Raw genomic sequence first — 25,667 nt, forward strand, 5'->3', positions numbered from 1 at the left:
GTGATGCGCAGCTGAATTTTCAGCATCATTACTCCAGTCCTCAGTGTCACATGATCCTTCAGAAATCATTCTAATATACTGATTTGCTGCTCAATAAATATTATAAATGTCTTTACTGACACTTTTGATCAATTTAATGCATCCTTGATGAATAAAATAATAATAATAATAATAATAATTATTATTATTATTATTTTAATATTACCCCACATTTCTGAATCGTAATGTATCAGAGTTTACACAAAAATATTGTGCAGCACAACTGTTTTCAGCCTTAATAATAATCAGAAATGATGTTCCGAAATATGCCTATTTCAAATAAATGATGTTCATTTTAACTTTCTATTCATCTACCATTCAATATTTCTAATCTATTTGACAATCTAGCCAAGCCTAGCAACTACAATCATGCTAGTAGCTTGCTAATCATGCTAGAAACATGCTAGCAACTTGCTAATCATGCTAGAAACATACTAAACATGCTAGAAAAATGCTATAATCATGCTTACTACATTCTAATCATGCTAGCAACATGCTAATCATCTAATCTATCTATATAAAGATAAAAACATTAAACTTTTACAGCTGCTTTAAACTTTCAAGCTAGGCTTTCTCAAGCCAACCTAAAGTTAGTCTTAATGAACTTTTGTTATCTAGGTTGTCTTTTGATATGTCATAAATTGATTTTTGTTGTAAATATGCCTGACAAGATTGTTACACTGAATGATTTTAGTGGGTGTTTTTCTGTGAATTAGGGAAACATTTATGATATTTATTTTTTGCTCAAAAACAAAAAACAAAAAAAATGCAATTAAACTGAAAACTTTTTACTTTTTTTTGGAAAAAAACAATTTAAATTAAAGCCGCAAGCAGCGATGAAAGGGCCCTCGCACTCGGGCTCACCGCCAACTGGTGGCTTTAGCTAAACAGTTAACGGTGGGCAGTGTGCTTTTAATACAGTAAATATAGGAGAAATATGTCAAAGTCATTTATATTTGCCAAACTTCCTGCTGCCAGCTGGTGGCGCTATGCCTTTAACTGATTATTGGCATGTAGATGTGTTCAGGCCAGCACTTTTATCAAACATATGGAGTTTGGTGCAGATGGAAGATCGTATATTTAAGTTAGTGCAAAGATGTATCCCATTGCCAAGAGGTGGCGCTATGATAATATCTGAATGTTGGCCTTTAGGTGTCTTCAGGCCAGAACTCTTACCAAACCTGTGAAGTTTGTTGCAGACCGGACATTGCATGTTTAAGTTAGTGTCAAACAAGTCATTTCCTGTTGCCAACAGGTGGCGCTATGATTATGAGAGAATATTGGCATTCAGATGTGTTCAGGCCAGGACTCTTATTGAACCTGTGAAGTTTGAGGCAGATCAGACATTTCATGGCTGAGTTAGAACAACTTCTATGTCCATGGCGAAACATCAAACTTTGTCAGGCCGCCACGGACACGCCCTTTACCGAAAACTCAAGATCTTCGCAATTTAACATCTCTAAGACCTTTAGATTAGACTGACCAAATATAATGTTGATATCATTAAATCTCTAGGAGGAGTTTGTTACAGTGTAAAGCATGTCACTTCCTGTTGCCAGCAGGTGGCGCTATGACTATAACTGAATATGGACATATAGATGTCTTCAGGTCAGGAGTGTTATCACACACGTGAAGTTAGGGGCAGATCGGACATTGTATGCCTGAGTTATAGCAACTTCCTGTTTCATGGTGAAGCATCGAAATCTGCCAGGCCGCCACGGACACGCCCTCCGACGAAAACTCTAGATCTTTTCAATTTAACGTCACAAAGGGCTTTAGATTAGACTCACCAAATTTGGCGTTGATCCGAATAAATCTCTAGGAGGAGTTCGTTCAAGTACGACGCCTGAAAATGGCACAAAATTTGCTGAGAAAATTATTAACAACCGACTTCCTGTTGGGTTTCGGATTTTGCTCCAAGAGACTTTTTTGTAGGTATTGGCGTGTTACATCTGTGTATCGATTTTCGTGCATGTAGGTGAAGCGTAGCTCAAAGCGCACACCGCTGAACGTGTAACGGTGGCGCTATCGAGCCATTTTGCCACACCCGCTTCTGAAACCCATAGGAGAAGTGCATTTTTGCAAGTTCTGATGTGTGTGCACAGTTTCATGATTTTTCAAGCATATTTAGGCCCTTAAAAATGCAATTGATTTTGAAGAATAATAAATGGAGCAATTCCTATAGGGTCAGTAATCAGTATTACACTCATTGCTTTTATGCTTAAACTTTTTGTTGTCTTTGACTCGTATATATAACTCTCTCTTTTGTTTTTGTTTGTTGAATCTTTTAGCTCTTGTATCACTGAAGCACACAGTCTTAAATAAATCTGACGCGTGTTTGTTTTTGCACAGAGAAAGTACGAATCCTTCTCGACACACAGGAGCCGCGAAACGTCTGTTCCTAAAGCGTCCGAACCCAAACCCTGCAAACCAGAGAAACCTCAGTCGAAACAAGCAGCAGGCAAAGTAAGAGCACAAACTCAGAGCGGCTGCGGCGTCTGTTCAGTGTTGATGGAGCTTGTGATTGGAGCGTTCAATCAAGCATGCTGGGAACTGTAATGAGGACTAATGGAGCTGCTGTGTGTGTGTTTGTCATCAGGTCTCACACGGGCCGTCGCTGAAGCTGCTGGCGCTGCTGCTGGATTGGCTGGTGGACGGTCAGCTGATGGAGGTCAGAGACGGGATCGACCTCTGCGCCCCGCAGACTTCATCTCAAGAGAGATGTGCAAGGGTTTGTCAGATGTATTTCTTATAGACCGTTGAAAGTTTTATAAAAACTAGGGATGCACCGAATGCTTAGCGACTGAAATTATTAATAGTAATTAATAATAAATGATAGCGCACAATGAGGTGATGTGATCAAATATGCAGCAAACATGTGTTCAGTGTGGAAGCATTTAAAACTGTCTGAGAAAGACGCAAAAATAATTCCAAGCAGCGACAGCCAGAGACTGTTTAGAAGCGCATCGCATGTCTTCATGAGAAGAGAAAGGTTACTGTATGATGACTGAAATCACCAAATGGCCTTAAACTGGGAGTGCACCGAAATAAAAATTCTTGGCTGAAGCCGAAGCCGATCAAATTTACAAACATGTTTTTTTGAGTTTTTTTCCACATGTGTTTTGCCCATTTTTTTCACCATTGCATAAATGAAATAGCCAATATTTGCTTTTTACAGCTTTGGCGGAAACCCGCAAGAAGACCTAGTTTTTGCTGGCAGCAGCAGATTTGTTTATGATTGTCATCTATGCTGCCCTCCAAAGGCAAAGCGCAGTAACTACACATTTGGTCAAAATTGAGTTAAGGCTTAAAATGGACTTTGTGACAACTGTTTTGTCTTGTGGCAAAGTCTCCTAGTTCAATTTTGTGCCGTTTCAGAGAAACGTTCAGAGAAACGAGCGTGTCAACAGGTTTGACTAGCTGTTGTAAAAACTTTAAAGGCATTTTTCTCAGTTTCAGTGTTGCCGTAGTTACTGCACTTTGCCTTTGGAGGGCGGTATGGACTTTGAACCCTGGCTAAGGAGCTGCTGCAGCGCTGTCAGAATAAATGCAATTGGTGCGTGTATTCTGTAGTTTATTTACTAATGGATGATTTCAGTCATCATACAGTAACCTTTCTCTTCTCATGAAGACATGCGATGCGCTTCTAAACAGTCTCTCGCTGTCGCTGCTGGGAATGATTTCTGAGTCTTTCTCGGACAGTTTTAAATGCTTCCACACTGACCACATGTTTGATCATTAGTGCACGCCTCTATTTGATCATGAAACGTCATTTATTAGTATAATTTATTCAGCCTTTTCGCTTAATCTGCAACCGAATTTATTTTTCGAAATGTATTATTTCGGTTGCTGAATATTCGGTGCATCCCTACCTTAAACCATTAGTAAATAACCTACAGAACGTTATGTTGTCAAATAAAAATCAAATCAAATGGAATATACACACCAATCGTATTTATTCTGTAGGACTGAGGACTTCTTGTGGGTTTACCACAAAATAAAAGTCCGCTTTCGTAAATGTTAGTATCGTCATTTTACTGTTGTTCTGTCAAATAAAATAAAAGTAACAATCATTACAAAAACATTTATTCTAACATTGCCCTTTGCTCAGCAAGGCTGCGTTTATTTGTACATTAAAAACAAATGCCTGATTCAAGAAGGGGGTCTTAGAAATGGCCAAAGAATATTATTTTACTAGCTTTGTTGGTAGGCTAGAATGTTAAAAATGTTCAGTGTTAAGTAAGTACTTTTAAATAGTTGTTTTGTTGCTTTTTTTCCTTTGAAAAGCAAGACAAAGCTGTAAAAAGCAAATATTGGCCTTTTCATTTATGCAACATTTTATGGTGAAAAAAATAGGCAACATACATAAAAACATAAAAAGACAAAAAAATCATTTTGGTGCATCCCTAAAGAAAACACATCCAGACCACAGATTTGATCCAGATTCAGTCAGTTTTGGATGATTAAAATCTGATTAAAGTCTCTTTGACATGGTGACATTATTTTCAAGCTAATTAAACACATTTCCTCTGTTCTCATGACTGTGAGGTGGAAACGCCTCATTCTGATTGCTGTAAGAAGTCCAGATGTTTTACTTGTGTTTGTTTTGTGTTGTGTCTAATGAGAGTCAGTGCTGATTCATTAGATTAACGGCTGCAGTCAGACACATTTCTGAATGATATAACGTACGGTGGGATTGATTTTACTCTTTGGGATTTGGGTGTTATTTTTTCCAGCCACACATAAGTAGAAAAAGAGCTGAATGAATGATTCTGAAAACAAACATTTTTTTCCCTTTAAATTAATTAATTCTGAGTTCATGAATTCATCAGCATGTTTTTAAACCATTATAAAAAATTTTTTGACAGTTCTATGTTGTAGCTGCTGGATTTGGTTTGAGCTGCACTATTAAAAAAAAGTAAAATAAATAAATACAAATAATTAATGAAAGTAAAGAGGTATATATACAAAAGTGTTCAAGTTTGGGATCAGTAAGATTTTTAATGTTTTTTGAATAATCGTATATGGTCATCAAGGCTCCATTTACTTGACCAAAAATACAGAAAAAATTAATATTGTGAAATATTATTAGTTTAAAATAATGTTCTTTATTAATATATTTCAAAATATAATTTATTCCTATGATGCAAAGCTGAATTTTTATCAGCCATTACTTTTTTAGTGTCACAGGATTCTTATATTCTTAAAAATTATTTTAATATGCTGATTTATTACTTTTATTATCAATGTTAGAAACACTTGTGCTGCTTAATATTTTTTTTTGGAACCCGTGATACTGTTTTCAGGATTCTTGATGAATAAAAGGATAAAAAGAAAAGCATTTATTCAAAATATAAATCCAACGACTAACAGTATAAGTCTTTGCGATCACTTTTGATCAATTTAACACATTATTGGTGAATAAAAGTATTAATTTCTTTCAGAAATTTAAAGAATAAAAATGTATTGGCCCCAAACGTTTAGATGGAATTTCATATTGTTACAAAATATATATATTTTTTTTAAATAAATGCTGTTATTTCCAGCTGTTTATTTGTTAAAGAATCCTGGAAAGAAATGAGAGGTTCCAACAAAATATTACGCAGCATAACTGTTTCCAACATTGATAATAAATCAGTATATTAGAATGATTTCTGAAGGATCATGTGACACTGAAGACTGCAGTAATGCTGCTGAAAATTCAGCGTTGAATCACAGGAATCAATTATATTTAAAATTATATTTACATAGAAAACAGTTATTTTTAACTGAAATAATATTTCACAATATTACAGTTCTGTATTTTTGATCAAAGAAACGTCTTTAAAACCCATTAAAAATCGTACTGATCCCAATTTTTTGAGCAGCGGTGTATTTGTAATTTTTACTTTTTATTAATTATTTTTATTTATATTTATTTCTTTAAAAAAGTTTCAATTATGTTTCACTTATTACAGTAATTATAATGATGGTATCAAAATGAATGTTTTTAACTCATCTGATTCAAACATTAAAAGAAAGTCAATAGACAGAAATAAATAAATATAACTGCCATCAGCACTTTACGGCATGTAAGCACATATGAAAAAGACATTATGTAGCAAGCCTTTTTTGGCAAATCCAGGTAATTTACCATAGAAATATTATGTTTTGTAACGTTTTCTGACTGTTATAGCGGCAGCTGTGGTCTGATCTCCTTAAAACTTTGCATGCTTGTTTAGAATCAGCTGTCGCATGTGTTCACCAGGTTTGTGAAGTTTTGAGTTTTCCTTTAGGCTTTATAGGATTTTAGGTCAACTCAGACAGGGCCCTTTTCTAAACCACCCTGTTATAGCTTCCCAAAGGGGAAAATTTCAAACATTTTTTTGATAATTAATGACCTAGAGAGTCTAGAGAATTGTACTGCGGTGTTTTTTCCAGATTGAGCGAAAAACCCAGGACTAGTTTACCAAAGTAGTTTTTTACATCTTCTCAATCATTTAACAAACAATTTGACTGACAGCAGTGCTTCTAGAGGCAAAGTTGTCCGGAATGAGGAGTTCTGTCAGATGATACGAATATCGAATGTATACGTGAAAAACCGTGCAATACACCCTTGAAAAATGTGATATTGCCCCCTCCAGTGGCTGATTTCTTTAAAACTTCTCTCAAACCTTTAGGGCCATGAGTCAAACAGACCCACCAATTTTCGTTCCAATCGGCCTCCGTTAACCATGTCTAATAGGTGCTCAAACTTCATCGGCCAATGGCGACCATGTTTTGTTGAGACATGCAAATATCGTTATAGGCACTTGTGGCACTTTGGACCAAGACGGTGCACAGCGATTTTCGTGTTGATAGGTAAAAATGGTTGCGTAGGTAAAGCCCTTTTTATGCTCTTTCACTCTTATAGCGCCACCAAGTGGCCAAGCTTCATGATTTTTGTCCTGGGACCTCAGATTGTGCACTTACATAAGTGTTCTGAGTTTGGTGAAGACATTTCATTCCGTTCAGGAGTTGTAGGCATTTTACTAAAGTGGTGCTGCCTCTTTTTCATTTTGGCGAAAATACTTTTTTTTTTTTCTCGATAATTATTGATATTCATTGTCTTGAGAATCTTTCTGCACTGGTTTGGTTCTGATATAACGGTATATGAGTTATAATTGTGACCCTGGACCACAAAACCAGTCTTAAGTCGCTGGGGTATATTTGTAGCAATAGCCAAAAATAAATTGCATGGGTCAAAATTATTGATTTTTCTTTTATGCCAAAAATCATTAGGATATTAAGTAAAGATCATGTTACATTAAGATTTTTTGTAAAATTCCTACTGTAAATATATCAAAATGTAATTTTTGATTAGTAATATGCATTGTTAAGAACTTAATTTGGACAACTTTAAAGGTGATTTTCTCAGTATTTTGGTTTTTGGCACCCTCAGATTCCAGATTTTCAAATAGATGTATCTCGGCCAAATATTGTCCTATCCTAACAAACTATACATCAATAGAAAGCTTATTTATTGATCTTTCATATGATGTATACATCTCAGTTTTGAAAAATTTTACCTTATGACTGGTTTTGTGGTCCAGGGTCACAATTGTGCAGGTGTTGAATGGAGAGTAGATGGTGGATGGTGAAGCAGCTCACTATGTTTGGAAACAGAGGTGATAATTGTGTTGTTTGTTGAAGCGGCTGTGATTGTGATGATTGTGTTGTTGTCAGGTTCTGCCGATGCTGGTGGAGCAGCTTCATGGAGCGTCGTCGTCTGCTGCTGCGATGGAGTCTTCATCATCGTCTGTGCTAAAGCTGTCTCTGCTGCGCTGCATCTACTGCTGCCTGATTCATCTGGAGCGCAGCTCACAGGTACAAAAGTCAACATTTGACACAGCAACTGATCATTTTAGACTCTAATCAGAATTTATGATAACCTAATATGTACGTTCTCTGAAACCTTAGTTGTTGCCATTGTAAAATATTTATGTTTGTATGTTTTTATTATTGTGATTGATAACTGTGATAATAAATTATGCATTTTCTAATAACAATATGTGACCCTGAACCACAAAACCAGTCTTAAGTATCACGGGTATATCTGTAGCAATAGCCAAAAACACATTGTATGGGTCAAAATTATCCATTTTTCTTTCATGCCAAAAATCATTAGGATATTAAGATCATGTTCCGTGAAGATATTTTGTAAATTTTCTACCACAAATATATCCAAACTTAATTTTTGATTAGTAATATGCATTGCTAAAAACTTCATTTGGACAACTTTAAAGGCGACTTTCTCAATATTTCCACCCTCAGATTGCAGGTTTTCAAATAGTTGTATCTCAGACAAACATTGTCCTATTTGAGCAAACAATAAGCTTATTTACTCAGCTTTCAGATGGAAAATTTACACTTATGACTGGTTTTGTGCTCCAGGGTCACATATAAGTTTTTTTTTCTTAGTTTGGTTTGGTCCTCACACTGCAAATGTTGTGACCAATTAAATATAACTATAAAAAAATCTTATTGCACAAAAATATTGCACTTTATTTATTTATTTTTATTTGATATATTTATGTATTATATTTTATAAACAAAATAATAAAGTGTAATAATACCATTATATTTTAAAGAAAAAATGGAGTACAAAATAAAAATGCCATTATTTTATAGTGAACTTGTGTAAAAATACATATGCTATTATGTGACCCTGGACCACAAAACCAGTTGTAAGGGTCAGTTTTTTAAAATTGACATTTATGCATCATCTGAAAGCTGAATAAATAAGGATAGGATAATATTTGGCTGAGATACAACTGGTGCAAAAAAAAATCTAAATATTGAGAAAATTCGCCTTTAAAGTTGTGCAAATGAAGTTCTTAGCAATGCATATTACTAATCAGAAATTAAGTTTTGATATATTTACGGTAGGAAATTTACAAAATATCTTCATGGAACATTAATATCCTAATGATTTTTGCCATAAAAGAAAAGCTGATAATTTTGTTGGCTATTGCTACAAATATACCTGTGCTGCTTGAGACGAGACAATTAAAAAAATAACTAATAGTTATCACCTTACTTACTCAGTTGATTGGTTACATTAATAATTGCAAACTATTTTTGTATTACACTTTTTCTAAAAATGCAAATGAGCCATTATTTAATGAAATATGCATTAATTTGCATACATTTCTAGTACAAAAAATGTAAACACAGGATGAAGTCAGTTTCAAAATTCATGTTTACATTTTTTTTTTTTTTTGACATATTAGAGTCAAATGTTTTTACAGAGGGAATTTTGGGTCACTCCATAATTCAGAAAACAATATATTTTTTACATTTTTGGGGGGAATAAAATGTTGTATAAAATCAAGCAAATGATATCTGAACAAATCCCTCTGTAATAATCTTCAGGATATAGACAGGAACACAAATGTAAAGTGTGGTGTGTGTAAGTGCTGCTGAAGTGGAGATTTATGGCTCAGTGTAGGAGAAAAAACTCTTGGTCTTTAAAAATCTGTATTGTAATTGAAATCTATTGACACAAATAGATAAAGTGCAATAAAAGAAAGACTTAACAGTGTATTTTGGGTGTTTTCGTTCCACTAGTCTGAAAAAACACTTTATGAAACAACAAAAAGACCAAAATCTCAAACTTGACAGGAGCATGAAAAAGTGTTTTTGCCTGCAGTGTCTCTCCTTAAGACTGGTTTTGACTCTTTCTTTCTCCTCCAGCATTCTGTCCTGACCTCTACACTGAGGAGGCTGGGTGAGGAGGTGTCTCGAGGGTCATCTGACTCAGGCCGCTCTCGTGCATCTCCTCTGTTCAAGAGCTCCTGTCTCCACACGCGCTTCCTGTGCAGCCTCATCATCATCAAGACCATTAGTCAAGGTCAGTCCAGATACTGGTAATGTTTTGTCCTGAAATCAGTCAAGAAATGCACATAAAAATGTGCATATAGTGAAATACCTGCTGTCTTTTCCTATTTGTTTATGTGTAGCCCAGTGCTGTATTTCTTCCAAAGCATTATGGGATATCTGTGGCTGTCCTTTTTATAAATCATTCTTCTTCTTCATGATTTCCCAGCATGAGCAGCAGGTGGCGGTGTTGTTGTTGTTATGATCAGCTCTATCTCGCTTCCTTCATTCGTCTTTCAATTGCTTTGCTTTTATATGATTAAAAGTCCACAAATGGTCAATTCCCCATTATGCATTGTTTATTTCTGATCCTGGCTCCCAAAAGTAATGCAAATGAATAAAATTAAGGTTCTGTGGTCAGTATACATTGTTCAAGCTCCACTCAGGACTAAAATATTTATCAGCATCAGTATAATCTTTGGAGTAATTCATCCAGAAATGAAAATGTGCTCACCTTTAGTTCATCCAAGATTAGGAGGAGTTTGTATAAATGTCTCACCAATGGATCCTCTGGAGTGAATGGGTGCCGTCAGAATGAGAGTCCAAACAGCTGATTAAAAACATCACAATAATCCACAATAATGTGATTTTATCAGCTGTTTGGACTCTCATTCTGACGGCACCCATTCGCTGCACACTGAAATGTACTCACCCTTAGATTATCCAAGATTTAGATGAGTTTGTTCATCAGATTTGTATAAATGTGTCAATCCATCACTGTCTCACCCATGGATCCTCTGGAGTGAATGGGTGCCGTCAGAATGAGAGCCCAAACAGCTGATTAAAAACATCACAATAATCCACAATAATGTGATTTTATCAGCTGTTTGGACTCTCATTCTGACGGCACCCATTCGCTGCACACTGAAATGTACTCACCCTCAGATCATCCAAGATTTAGATGAGTTTGTTCATCAGATTTGTATAAATGTGTCAATCCTTTACTGTCTCACCAATGGATCCTCTGGAGTGAATGGGTGCCGTCAGAATGAGAGTCCAAACAGCTGATAAAAACATCACAATAATCCACACCACTCCAGTCCAGTCCATCAGTTAACATCTGGAGAAGACAAAAGCTGAAACAAATCCATCATTAAGATGTTATCCGTCATTTTAAGATGTTTAACTCAAATACATTGAGTGCATAATCCATAATATAAAATTCTTCATAGAGACTGCGAATGGAATTTTAATGGTTTCCTAAAACCGTGTTCATTAATTAAAATAAATCTTAAATAAAATGAAATCTAAATATTACATGAAGTTAAACTTAAAAAACTTAAAATGAAAAATTAGAAATGCTGACTGAAATAATTAGTTTGATTTGAAGCACTAAAATGACTGAAACTAAAACTAGAATAAAAATAAATGAAATATAATGGGGGAAAATATATATATATATATATATATATATATATATATAGCAAAAAAAAATAAATAAAATAAATTATTTAAATAAAAAATGTTCAAGTTTTCAAACTAAAAAAATGTTTTGTCTTGCCAACTAAGTGAAGTAAATAAGTTCAAAGTAAACTAATTAAAAATAAAAAGATAAATAGAAATATTTAATAAAAATCCACAAAAGCACATTAGAAAATTACTAAAATTTAAAATATTAAAATGAAAACTGAAAATATAAAAATAATAATCCAATAATAATAATAAATAAAGTAAATAAGTAAACAACTAAGTAAAAACATTCGTACATACAAATAAATGCAGTTAAAGTGAATAAATGTACAATTAGTAAAATTAGAATTTTAAAAAAGGAATACATTAAAAAATTGTAAATTATGATTAAAATTGATAAAAATATATTTAAAAATATTTAAATGATTTAATATATCTAACATTACTATAGTGAGTAGGAAAAATGGCAATGATGTAACGAAATATAAACTACACAGATTAGATGTAAAATTAAACAAGTTTTTATAAAATTATAATGTTATATATAAAAATTTAAATTAATTTTATTTAAATAAATTAACACAAATTAATAAGTAAAATCATGTGAGTTATGTTTGATTTAAATAAATCAACATTTCAGTAAAATAAACCAAAAAAACAAATTATTTATTTATTTCAATCTTATTTGATAGATCTATCTATCAAATCCTAGCCACTAGAGTAGAAACAGATGCTAGAAACATGCTAGTAAATTGCTAATCATGCTAACAACTTTCTCATCATGCTAGTGCATGCTAACGAAATGCTAATCATGCTAGTAACATGCCAATAACTTGTTAATCATGTTAGAAACATGCTGATCATGTTAAAAACATGCTAACAACATGTTTATTATGCTAGAAACATGTTAGTAACTTGTTAATCATGTTAGAAACATGCTATCAAAATGCAGATCATGGTAACAACACGTAAGTAACATGTTAGAAACATGCTAACCATGTTAAAACATGCTGACAACATGCTAATTATGCTAGAAACATGTTAGTAACTTGTTAATCATGTTAGTAATTGCTAACATCATGCTAATGACATTCTAATCATGCTAGCAACATGTTAGTAACATGCTAATCATGTTTGAAACATGTTAATGAAATGCTAATCATGCTAGTAACATGCTAATAACTTGTTAATCATGCTAAAAACATGCTATCAAAATGTTAATTGTGTTAATCATGCTAACAACATGTTAGTAACATTCTAGAAACATGCTAAACATGTTAACAATATACTAATCATGCTAGAAACATGTTAACAACATGCTAATCAGATTAGAAACATGTTAACAGCATTCTAATCATGCTAGAAACATGCTAACAACATGTTGATTATGTTAGAAACATGTTAACTTGCTAATCATGCCAGTAATGCTAACATCATGTTAGGAACATTCTAATCATGCAAGCTACACATTAGTGACATGCTAATCATGTTAAAAACATGAGAGTGCCTTGTTAATCATGCTAGAAACATGTTAGCAACATATTAATCATGCTAGCAACACGCTAGTAGCATGCTAATCATGTTAGAAACATGCTAGCGACATGCTAGTAACTTGCTAATCATGCTAGCTACATGTTAATAACATGCTAATCAAGTTAGAAACATGCTAGTAATATGTCAATCATGCTAGTGACATGCTAACTCATGCTATCTATCCATCATCATCTCTCTGACAGACTGCATTGCCTTCAAAGTGTTCAAGCTTTAAAACTACTTTAATCTTTTTCAGACTGAAAACCTTCTACAACTTGTGAAACTTTTTAAAACTTGAAAACGTATTCAAACTTTCTGATCAGGCTTTCTGAAGCCAACTTAAAGTGTGTCTTGGTGAACTGTGAATCGTTAATGTTGAAGTGAGCGGTGTGCGGCTCCAGATGTGTGTGATGGAGCAGCTGGTTTATTGCGAGTGTTTGAGTCTGTAAACACAGTTTCTGCTGTCTCTGACACTCACGAGGCTTTTAGCAGTTATTTGTGTTGCTGTGAGTGAAGCAGAGCAGATCTGATGTGACACTGAGAACATCACACTCTCATTCAGCGCTCATAAACACAGCTCACCCGCAGTGCTTTCTGGGAACTGCAGCTCGTTTAATGTAAAAGAGCTGCAGTAGTTTAAAGCAGTAGTTCACTTCCAGAACAATAATATACAGATAATGTACTCAGCCCCTTGTCATCCAAGATGTTCATGTCTTTCTTTCTTCAGTTGTAAAGAAATTATGTTTTTTGAGGAAAACATTTCAGGATTTCTCTCCATATAGTGGACTTCTATGGTGCCCAGAGTTTGAACTTCAAAAATGCAGTTTAAATGCAGCTTCAAAGTACTCTAAATCCCAGATGAGGAAGAAGAGTCTTCTCTAGCAAAATAATTGGTTATTTTCTAAAAAAAAAAAAAAGAAAAGTGCAATTTATACAATTTTTAAGCTCAAATGCTCATCTTGTCTAGCTCTGTGTGAACTCTGTGTATTCCTGATCAAGTCAGTTAGGGTATGTCTAAAAACTCCCATCTCATTTTCAACTTTAAAATCGTCCTCCATCACTGTTTTACCTTTTTTGTAAAGGGTGTTTGATCTTCTTTGCACGTTCACTTTGTAAACACTGGGTCTGTTCTTCTGCAGCGATGGAGGACGATTTTGAAGTTGGAGGAGAAAATGAGATGAGAGTTTTGAGACATACCCTAACTGTCTTGAATTGGAATACACAGAGTTAGACAAGATGAGCATTTGGCGTTAAAAATTTTATAAATTGTAAATTGTTTTTTAGAAATAACCGATTGTTTCGCTAGATAAGACACTTATTCCTCAGCTGGGCATGCTAACAAAATGCTAGCAACTTGTTAATCATGCCAGAAACATGCGTGCAACATGCTAATCATGTTAAAAACATGCTAACAACTTGCTAATAATGTTAAAAACAGGTTAGCAACTTGCTAATCATGCTAGAATCATCCTATCAACTAGCTAATCATGCTAGAATCATATTAGCAAAATGCTAATCATGTTAGAAACATGCTAGCAACATGCTAATCATGCTAGAAACAGGTTAGCAACTTGTTAATAATGCCAAAAACAGGTTAGCAACTTGCTAATCATGCTAGAATCATGCTATCAACTAGGTAATCATGCTAGAATCATATTAGCAAAATGCTAATCATGCTAGAAACATGCTAGCAACATGCTAATCATGTTAGAAACAGGTTAGCAACTTGCTAATCATGCCAGAAACAGGTTAGCAACTTGTTAATCATGCCAGAAACATGCTAGCAACATGCTAATCATGTTAGAAACATGCTATCACCTTGCTAATAATGTTAAAAACAGGTTAGCAACATTCTAATCATGTTAGAAACATGCTAGCAACTTGTTAATAATGCTAAAAACATGCTAGCAACATGTTAATCATGCTAGAAACAGGTTAGCAACTTGCTAATCATGCCAGAAACAGGTTAGCAACTTGTTAATCATGCCAGAAAAATGCTAGCAACATGCTAATAATGTTAAAAACAGGTTAGCAACTTGGTAATAATGTTAAAAACAGGTTAGCAACTTGTTAATTATGCCAGAAAAATGCTAGCAACATGCTAATAATGTTAAAAACATGCTAGCACCTTGCTAATAATGTTAAAAACAGGTTAGCAACTTGGTAATCATGCCAGAAACATGCTATCAACATGCTAATAATGTTAGAAACATGTTAGCAACTTGTTAATAATGCTAAAAACAGGTTAGCAACTTGCTAATCATGCTAAAGTCATGCTATCAACTAGCTAATCATGTTTACATACTAGCAACATGCTAATCATGCTATAAACAGGTTTGCAACCTGCTAATCATGCTAGAAACATGCTAGCAACACTATCTATCTATCTATCTATCAACTTTAAGCTTTTAAAACTACTTTAAACTTCAAACTATTTCAGACTGAAAACAGTCAAACTTAAAGCTTCCAAACTCTGCATGTATTCTGAAAGGTTAGATTGTAAGCTGTCTATGTTTGTGCACCAGCACGTTTAATATATAAAAAAACAAACAAACATGCACTGACTCAGTTCCTACACTGGTGCCAGGATCACAAGCTTCTGCATTTCGGAAGTTCAAACTCAGGGCACCATAGAAGTCCACTATATGGAGAGAATCCTGAAATGTTTTCCTCAAACAACACAATTTTGTTTTACGCCTGAAGAAAGAAAGACGTGAACATCTTGGATGACGAGGAGGTGAGGACATTAACTTCTATTTTAAGGGGTGACCATACTGAAGTAATCAAAGATTTGTCAAAAGTACATTTATGTTTGATTATGTGTCTTCTTCTTCTGGACCCGTAGTGGACATTCTGGCTCAGGCGGTGGACGTTCTGTCCGCTGCGGTTCGGACCCATGAAGGACAGGCGCTGTTTCTGGAGTACAAGGCTCTGCCGGCGGTTCTGGCTCTGCTCAGATCTGGCAGTCCTGGACTTCTGGCTCCGTCTCTGGACGTCCTGCTGCACATGAGCTCAGAATCACGTGAGAAACTTTGAACTTTTAATAAGTGGTCAGATGATATTGTGTGATTTCCAGTAAACATATTCAAATATGATCATCTTTGTGCGAGGATCATCCCTGTCCAAGTATGTAAAAGACAGCTATATATTGTCGTATGGTTGAGTTCTTAAATATTAAAACATTATTGGAAAACATTTAGTTTATATTTCATTACGTCATTGCCATTTTTACTTACTCACTATAGTAATGTTAGATGTATTTTATAAAAATATAAAAATGTTTATTTATCGTATTTAATTATATAATTTATTTTTATTTAAATATTTTTTAGTTTTAATCAAATGTTTTTGTTGTTATTTATTTGTTTGTTTTTAAATCAGTGAATCAATTTGTTTCTTTTTATCTAATTTTATTAATTTTCTATTCATTTGAAATGTATTTGTTTTTAAAATATATTTATTTATTATTTATTTAAATTCTTTAATTTATTTTAATCTGTATTTAAATGTTTTATCATTTTATTTATTTATTTAAATGAATTTTTTTATTTTAATTTATTTAGTAATTTTAGATGTATTATTTTTTTTTAATAAAATTTATTTTATTCATTAATTTAAATAATTTTTCATTTGAACTGTTTTGCTTTTATTAATTTGTTGTTTTCTTAAATCAATGCATCAATTTGTTTTTTTTTATCTAACTTTATTCATTTTAAATATATTTTTAAATAGTTGTTTTTAAAATATATTAATTAATTTATTATTTAATTTATTTTAATTAATGTAGTTATTGAAATATATTTTATCGTTTTTTTATTTATTTATTTATTTAAATCACATTTATTAGTTTAAAATACATTTTTTGTTTTAATTTATTTGCACTGCAAAAAATGCTTTTCTTACTTAGATTATTTGTCTTGTTTCCAGCCAAAATATCTAAAAATTCTGAAATCAAGAAGGATTTCCTTGACGAGTAAAAATTATTGTCTTGTTTTCAGAAAAAAATAAGTTAAAATTAAGGGAGTTTTTGCTTTAAACAAGGAAAATAATATGCCAAAGGGGTAAGAAAAATAATCTAGTTTTCAGATTGAAATAAGATTATTTTGCTTGTGTTAAGCAAAAAATCACTTAATTTTAACTTATTTTTTCTGAAAACAAGACAATAATTTTTACTTATTATTTATTTATTCTTAGATATTTTGGCTGGAAACAAAAAAATTTAAGAAAAGCATTTTTCAGTGCAAATATATTAATTATAAAATATATTTAAATTAACAAATAAATTATATATTTAAATAAATGCATGGATTAAAATAAATTTTAAAATAATAATATTTATTTAAATAAATAATAAATAAATATATTTTATTTAAAAACAAATACAATGCAAATAAATTTTAAATAAATAGAAAACAAATTGATGCATTGATTTAAAAACAAACAAACACAAATAAAATAAAAAAACATTTGATAACATTTCAAATAAAAAATGATTTAAATAAATATGATTCAAATAAATAAACATTTTAATATTTAAAATATATATATATTTTAAATAATACATCTAACATTACTATAGTGAGTAGGTAAAAATGGCAATGATGTAATGAAATATAAACTAAATGTTTTACAATAATATTATACGCAAAATTAAAATATTCTTTTACAAATGTTTTAATTTAAGAATTTAACAATATGACAACATATAGCTGTCTTTTAAGTAAAAAAAAACATTTTTTGTGGTGTGTTTCAGTCGTTATATTAATTTATTACTTATTTAAATAAATTATATTACTTTATTTTTATACCTTTATTTCAAAAATATTTTTTAAATACATTTGTTCAATCATGTCTATTTAAATGTCTATTTTAAAATTTTGTTTATATATCATTGCCATTTTTACCTACTCACTATAGTAATGTTAGTAATGATGTATTTTTTAAAATATGTTTTTTTAATGATTAAATTTGTTTAATTAATTTTTTATTTGAATGTTTTTTTGCTTTTATTTTTTTTAAATCAATGCATCAATTTGTTTTTTTTTATCTAACTTTATTAATTTTAAATGTATTGTTAAATATTTGTATTGTATTATTTGTTTTTAAAATATATGTATTTATTATTTAATTTGTTTTAATCTATGCATTTATTTAAATATATTTTATCATTTTATTTATTTATTTATTTAAATCACATTTATTAGTTTAAATTACATTTTTTGTTTTAAGTTAATAAATAAATTATAAAATTTATTTTAAATAAATACATAGATTATATTTATGTAATTTACCATTTAAGCATTTTTTATTTTCATATTTAAAAAAATTAAATGGATTTATTTTTATACTTCTTTAACCTTTCCATGCATCTCATTATGGACTCCAGACCCAGTTTGAAAGAGTTCAGATGGTTTATGTAATTGTGTTTTACTAATGGGTTTAATTAAATCCCCATCAGGGCGTATGGTATGTGTCGTGTGTGTAGTATTTGTAGTGAGCGTGTGTTAATGAGACGGACAGGAATGTGACACAGAGGTGAGCCGGACCACCAATTAGCAGCTTTACAGCAGAATGAATGTGGGAAACGTCTGCTTTAATGCGCTCCATGTGTTCATGAGCAGCTCCTAAATCACCTCCAAACACTTTAACAGACGCCCTTTAACTACTCTGAGATCAGACTCCATCAGACAGGAAGATGAAGCTGGTTTGAAACTGTATATACTGTCAAATTTGTAGTTCACTTGGTGTCTTAAAGGGATAGTCCCCCCAAAATTATCATTCTGTCATCATTTACTCTGTTTGAAACTTTCCTCTGAAACATAAATGACTTTTGAAAGAATATCAGCCCAATCTCAGTTTTAATCTATTTATTTTAGTCAAATTAATTAGTGTAGTATCTATTTAGTTTATTCATTTGAATCACATTTATTTATTTTAATTCAAATGTTTTATTTATTTAAATTGTATGAATTATAATCTATTTATTTAAATCAAAATAAAACAAAATAATCAATTTATCTATTTATTTATATTGAATGTATTTATTTATTGTTTGTTTAAATCAGACTTATTGATTTTTATTTATGTAAATAAAATTTAAAATTATTTATTTGATCAATTTATTAAAAATTTCAAGCATATTTATTTATTTAAATTGATTATTAAACTGAATATATTTGTTTTAAGGCTTATTTTAATCAAATCTAGTACTTTTATTTAAATTTATTTAGATTCATTTTTATTAATTAATTTATATTAATCAAATGTGTGCATTTATTGATTTAAAGTAAAGATTTTAGTATATAATTGTAATATTGTAATGTAAAGAAATCATATTTATAATATTATAATCGACTAAGATTAATATCACTATAATAATACATTTATTAAAGTTATTCAATGAAGCTGTATTCATTTTTATTCATTAATCAAATGTATTTTAGTTTTAAAAAAATTTAAATAGCACTTTAAAATTTATTTATAGTAATCTATTTATATGAAATGTATCATTTTATTGTTTAATTAAAGCAGATTTATTAATTTTTATTTATGTAAATAACATTTAAAATAAAAGTAAAATGATTTAATTAATTTAATATTTAATATTTTAATATTGATTTAATGTAATATTTGTAGAATATAATTATAATATTGTAATATAAAGAAATCATATTTAAAATATTAATATCGAAACACTGTTCCACTATAATAATAAACTATTAGTTTATTACTATTTAAATGAAGCTTTATTCATTTTAATTCATGTTTTTAAATTTATTTTTGTTTTAAATCATTTTTAAATGTATTTTATAATATATGTTTACATTTGTAGTTATTTATTATAGGTGATTTATTTAAATAGTTTTTATTGTAATCTATTTATTTAAATGAAATGTATCCTTTTATTGTTTATTTAAATCAGATTTATTTTTATTTATGTAAATAAAATGTAAAATAAAAATACAATTATTGATCTATTTAAATCAAATTTATTTTTGTTTTAAATAATTTTTAAATATTTTTTTTTACTTATTCTTATCTAAATCTAAATAAATAAATAAAAAAATATATATATATTATCATTAACAAATTAACATAATATTTGTATAATATAATTATAATATTGTAATATAAAGAAATCATATCTATAATATTTATATGGAAACACTGTTCTAATGAATGATTAATATGTTACTTATTTAAATAAAACTGAATTGAATTGATTAATCATTTTAATCAAATTTATTTTTGTTTTAAATCAATTGTAAACATTTGTATATTTATTCACATTTTTCGTTATTATATATTATTATTAATGGAATTGTATTTATTGTAATCTGTTTATTTATATGAAATGTATTTATTTATTGTTTATTTAAATCAGATTTATTCATTTATGTGAATACAGTTTTAAATAAAAATAAAATTAATTTATTTTTATAAATTTATTTCAATTTTCAGTTTATTTAAATGTATTATTAAATTGTATCTATTTGTTTTAATGCTTGTTTTAATCAAATCTATTAATTTTATTTAAATTAATTTTGATCTATTCATTTTTATAAATTACTTTATATTAATTTTAATGTGTGTATTTATTTATTATTGATTTAACATATGTAATTATAACATTAATTGTAATATATATAAAAAATCATATTCATAATAATAATATGGAAACACTGTTCCACTATAATAATGATTATTATAGATAATTATTATTTTTATTAAGTAAAACTGTGTTAATTTGTATTCATTTTAATCAAATTTATTTTTGTTTTATTGTTTTAGCATATTATTTGTATAATATTAATTATAATATATATTAAAAAATATATTTATATTTTTAACATGGAAACACTGTTCCACTATAATAGCGAATTAATATTAGAACTAATTAGAAATGATTTTAAGATTTAATATTAATATTACTGTTCTTGTTTAATTGCAAAAATATATTTTTCTCTCGTTAATATGTTTTTCTTGCATGACAAAAAAAGAGTATCTAAATGAAATCAGTCATGCTGTAGTTTCTCCGTCTTCTGGATATTATCAATATTATGTTTTTTTGGAAGGCATTTCCGTCCCAGTGCTGGGAAAAAGGAAAAGTGTTTTTGCCGAAAGCAGCTGTAATGCTAACAGTATGAGGTCTAATGTTAAAATAATAGTATCTGCATGTGTTTTCTGCTCATCTAGATGTAAAACAGAGTTTGACGCTAATGATTCAAAGCCGTTTCAAATCCCCTAAAGATGCTATTCCAGCTTTAAATGGTCAGACTAACGCTCCTCTGTCCGGCAGGGACGCTGTGGTCTTTCCTGGATGAGTGCGGCTCTGAGGACTTCTTCCGCTGCGCCTCGCTGTTCCTCCGTCATCCTCGTCTGGAGCCGCCGCTGCTGGAGAAGATGCTGATGCTGCTGCAGAAGCTGTCCTCCGTTCGGTCAGTCGCTCAAACCTCATCCAGACCAGCCTTCATAAACTCATCTGAGCTTCTTCTGGAGCTTCATGTCAGGATCAGCCGCAGCTCATGTGTTCAGACCTTCAGATCCACTGATTCTCTCTGGTGCTCAACCCATATATCGGCCCATATTTGATGTTTTTAGTTATCTTTTCCTTAGCTTTTTTTTTTTTTTTTTGGAATATATTTGCAATTTTTAAATTATTGCCACTGGTTAATTTTTTCTGACTATATTCAGAATTTTTTCATTTTTAGCACACTTTTATTGTGCTAAAAATTTTATTTTTACCGATATTTGCAATTTTTATGGAAGCCCATTTTCTCCATATTCAGCATTTTTTAATTTTCAGCATCTGCTAATGTTTGTTTTTTTTTGGGGGGGGGGGCTGATATTTGGTATTTTTAATTATCTGCATCAGCTAATAATTTTTTTCTATTTGACCAACATTTGGCATTTTCAAAAAAACTGGCATCAGCTATTTATTTTTTATTTTTTATTTTTATTTTTTTATTATTATTATTATTGGCAATGGTTTTTTTTGGACAATATTCAGCGTTTTATAATTTTCAGCATCAGCTAATAATTTAAATATCTAATTATTCTGCATCAGCTAATCATTTTTTTCTATTTGACCAACATTTGGCATTTAGCGTTTTTTAATTTTCAGCATCAGCTAACAATTTTATTTTGGCTTATATTTGGTATTTTTAATTATTGGCATCAATTTTTATTTTTTTGCATCAGATTATATATTTTTTGTCCAATGTTTATCTTATTTAAATATTCTGCATCAGCTAATATTTTTTTTCTATTTGACCAACATTTGGCATTTTCAAAAAAACTGGCATCAGCTAATTTTTTTTTTTATTATTATTATTGGCAATGTTTTTTTTTTTTTTTGGACAATATTCAGCGTTTTTTAATTTTCAGCATCAGCTAACAATTTAAATATTTAATTATTATGCATCAGCTAATCATTTTTTTTCTATTTGACCAACATTTGGCATTTTCAAATGATTGGCATCAGCTACTTTTCTTTCTTTTTTTCATTTCTTTTTTATTATTGGTAATGTTTTTTTTTTTTTTTGCCAATATTCAGCGTTTTTTAATTTTCAGCATCAGCTAACAATTTTATTTTGGCTTATATTTGGTATTTTTAATTATCGGCATCAATTTTTTTTTTTTTTTTTTGCATCAGATTATATGTTTTTTGTCCAATGTTTATCATATTTAAATATTCTGCATCAGCAAAAAAAAATTTATTTGACCAACATTTGGCATTTTAAAATGATTTGCATCAGCTAATTTTTTTTTTTGGTAATTTTGAAAAATTATTGGCAATGTTTTTTTTTTGTCAATTTTCAGCATCAGCTAACAATTTTATTTTGGCTGATATTTGGTATTTTTAATTATCAGCATCAATTTTATTTTATTTTTGCATCAGATTATTTATTTATTTATTTTTGTCCAATGTTTATCATATTTAATTATTCTGCATTAGCTAATTTTATTTTTTCTATTTGACCATTTGCCATTTTCAAATGATTGGCATCAGCTAACTTTCTTTCCTTTTTTGTTTTTTTGTTTTGTTAATTATTGACAATGTTTTTTGTTGACAACATTCAGTGTTTTTTTTTTTTTAATGTTCACTTACTTTTGACTGATATTTGCCATTTTTTTGATTATCAGCACTACTATTTTTTTCTGTTTGACCAATATTTGGCATATTTATGGAAGCCCATTTCTGCCACTAAATGACTAATCAAAAAAGGCAATTGCAACTTTTTTTCTTGGAATTGTGAGATATAAACTATTTTTTTAATTTTCAGCATCAGGTTGCCGATATTTGGCATATTTAATTATCGGCTTCAGCTAATATATATATATTTTTTGTTGTTGATATTTGTAATTTTTTAATTATGTCTCAGTTTTTTCTTTTCTTTTTTTTTTGCATCAAGTAATATTTGTTTGTTTTTTCTCTTTGGCCAATATTTGGCATGTTTAATTTTTAGCATCAGCTAATTTTTTTGAACGATATTTGACATTTTCTAATTATTGGCATCAGCTAAATTTTTTTTTTCTGTTTGGATGATATTTGTAAGTTTTTTAATTATTGGCACTGGTTATTTTTTTTTAATTTTCAATTTTGAGCAATTTTTTAAATTATAAATGATCAAATTTATAACAGTTTTTTATTGATTTGGACAGTATTGAGTAGTATTTAAATTTTGGCATGAGCTAATATTGTTTTCTTGGTCAATATTTGGCATATTTAATTATTAATCTTCAACGAATCATTTTTTTCAGTTTTGTCCGATATTAGGCATTTGTAATTATTGGCATCAGCTAATTAGTTCGTTTTTTTTCCTGTTTGTGTGACATTTGAACATTTTTAAAATTTGTACAGTTTTTTTTTTTTTTTTTTTTTGGGGGGGGGGGGGGGGACAATATTGAGCATTTTTTAATTTTTTGGTATCAGCTTTTTTTTGGGGGGGGTGTGGACAATATTGAGCATTATTTAATTTTTAGAATGACCAAAAAAAAAATTATATTAATAATATTATAATATTTGTTATATTTAATTATCGGGTTCAAGTAATAATTTTTTTTTAGTTTGGCATCAATTTTTTTTTTTACAATATTGAGCATATTTTATTTTTCAGCATTAGCTAATCATTTTTTCAGTTTGGACCATAATTACCTTTTTTTTTTTAATTATCAGCTTCAGCTAAAAAACATCTGCATTTTTTTGATTTATCTGCATTGACCGATACGTGGTAAATAGGGCTTTTATTTTGACGGCACTAAGACGACCAGCGTCTGAGCGCACAGAGCTACAGTTCTCATCTTCAATAGTTTACTGTCTCTGTTTACTATTCTGACAAATAAACAATTACACAGACCTTTAACACAAAGTCAGTAAACAGCATGAGAAAAAGCATTATAGTGTTTGGTTTTAGCAGGTGAATGGTTCCGCAGCATAACTGTGTGTTTGTTTCCAGGAAGAACAAGCGTCTGTTTGAGGCGTCGGCGCTGCATTTGCTGCTGCAGGAGATGCACAGGACCAGCGACCGCAGTCAGGCCTTCATCAGCATGAACCTCAGCTCCATCCTCCTCAATCTGGGCATGCTCACACGCTCATGACACACTCAGAAAACACTAAACACTTCATCATATACCTGCCTTGATGCTCTCTCTAGAGAGAGAATATATTTAGCATTTAGCATTTTTTGTAATTGAAGAAAAACTCTGAAATGCAATGAGGCATGTTTATTCAAAATATTCAGCTTTTTTTTTGGCATCAGCTAATAATTTTTGGGCTGATTTTTGCCTTTTTTTTAATTTTCAGCATCTGCTAATATTATTTTGGGCCAATATTTGGCGTTTTTAATTATTGGCATTTAGCAATTGTTTTATTATTATTATTGGTAATGGTTAAATTATTATTATTTTAGATAATATTAAGCAGTTTTTAATTTTCAGCATTATCTAATTTTTTTGGGCAGATATTTGGCATTTTTAATCATCGGTATCAGCTTATTTTATGTTTTAATTTGTAATTTTTAATTATTGACAATGTTTTTTTTTTTTTTACAATATTCAGCTATTTCCAGCATCAGGTAATAATTTTTTTTAGCTGATATTTGGCATTATTAATGATTGGCATCAGCTATATATACATATTCTTTGTAATTGTGTAATTATTTGCATTTATTATTATTTTTTTTTTTTTTAAATAAAATTCAGCATTTTTAATTATCGGCATCAGCTATTTTATTTTATTTATTTATTTATTTATTTTTAATTATTTGCACTTTTTTTCAGCTAATATTTTTTAAAAATTATTGACAGTTTTTTTGGACAATATTCAGCATTTTTTCCCCCCAAGGTTTAATACTGGTGAAAAACACTGAAACGCAATTAAGCATGTTTAAAAAAAACTAAATTCTTTAACACATTTATTTATTTATTTTTGGGGACAATATTCAGCGTTTTTTTTCCCCTTTTGGGCAGATATTTGGCATTTTTAATCATCAGCATCAAATATTTTTTTGTGTTTCTGACCGATATTTGCTTTCATCGCTAGCATCATATCGGAATAACGCCTGTTTTCAAACAGGTTTCCTGAACACACTGCCCCAGCTGTCATTGGTCAGTCAGTCAGTTAGCCCCGCCCTAATCTCACGTGATTGGTTGAGATCATTGATTCATTCATGCAAACATAGTTTTTTTCTGACTGATAGTTTTTTGTTTAAACGTGTCTCATTGCGTTTGAGTGTTTTTCGTCAGTGTTAAACTTTGGAAGCACCTGCGATGAGGATCTCTGGTTC

General features: G+C 30.2%; 1 protein-coding gene across 1 annotated transcript in view; it reads left to right on the top strand.

Annotated features, from left to right (window-relative positions):
• The window catches only part of LOC141341199 (coiled-coil domain-containing protein 138-like), a 34,684-nt gene extending 10,200 nt beyond the window's left edge, over positions 1 to 24,484 (top strand). The window contains exons 9-15 of the mRNA XM_073846348.1: positions 2,392 to 2,505; positions 2,639 to 2,770; positions 7,744 to 7,884; positions 9,754 to 9,910; positions 15,725 to 15,901; positions 21,179 to 21,317; positions 24,339 to 24,484. Coding sequence (XP_073702449.1) covers positions 2,392 to 2,505; positions 2,639 to 2,770; positions 7,744 to 7,884; positions 9,754 to 9,910; positions 15,725 to 15,901; positions 21,179 to 21,317; positions 24,339 to 24,480 — 1,002 coding nt within the window. The 3' untranslated portion in view covers positions 24,481 to 24,484. The remainder of the gene's footprint in view (positions 1 to 2,391; positions 2,506 to 2,638; positions 2,771 to 7,743; positions 7,885 to 9,753; positions 9,911 to 15,724; positions 15,902 to 21,178; positions 21,318 to 24,338) is intronic.
• Positions 24,485 to 25,667: the final 1,183 nt, after the last annotated feature.

The sequence above is a fragment of the Garra rufa genome, chromosome 8 (assembly GCF_049309525.1).
Source record: "Garra rufa chromosome 8, GarRuf1.0, whole genome shotgun sequence".
NCBI classification, from domain to species: domain Eukaryota; kingdom Metazoa; phylum Chordata; class Actinopteri; order Cypriniformes; family Cyprinidae; genus Garra; species Garra rufa.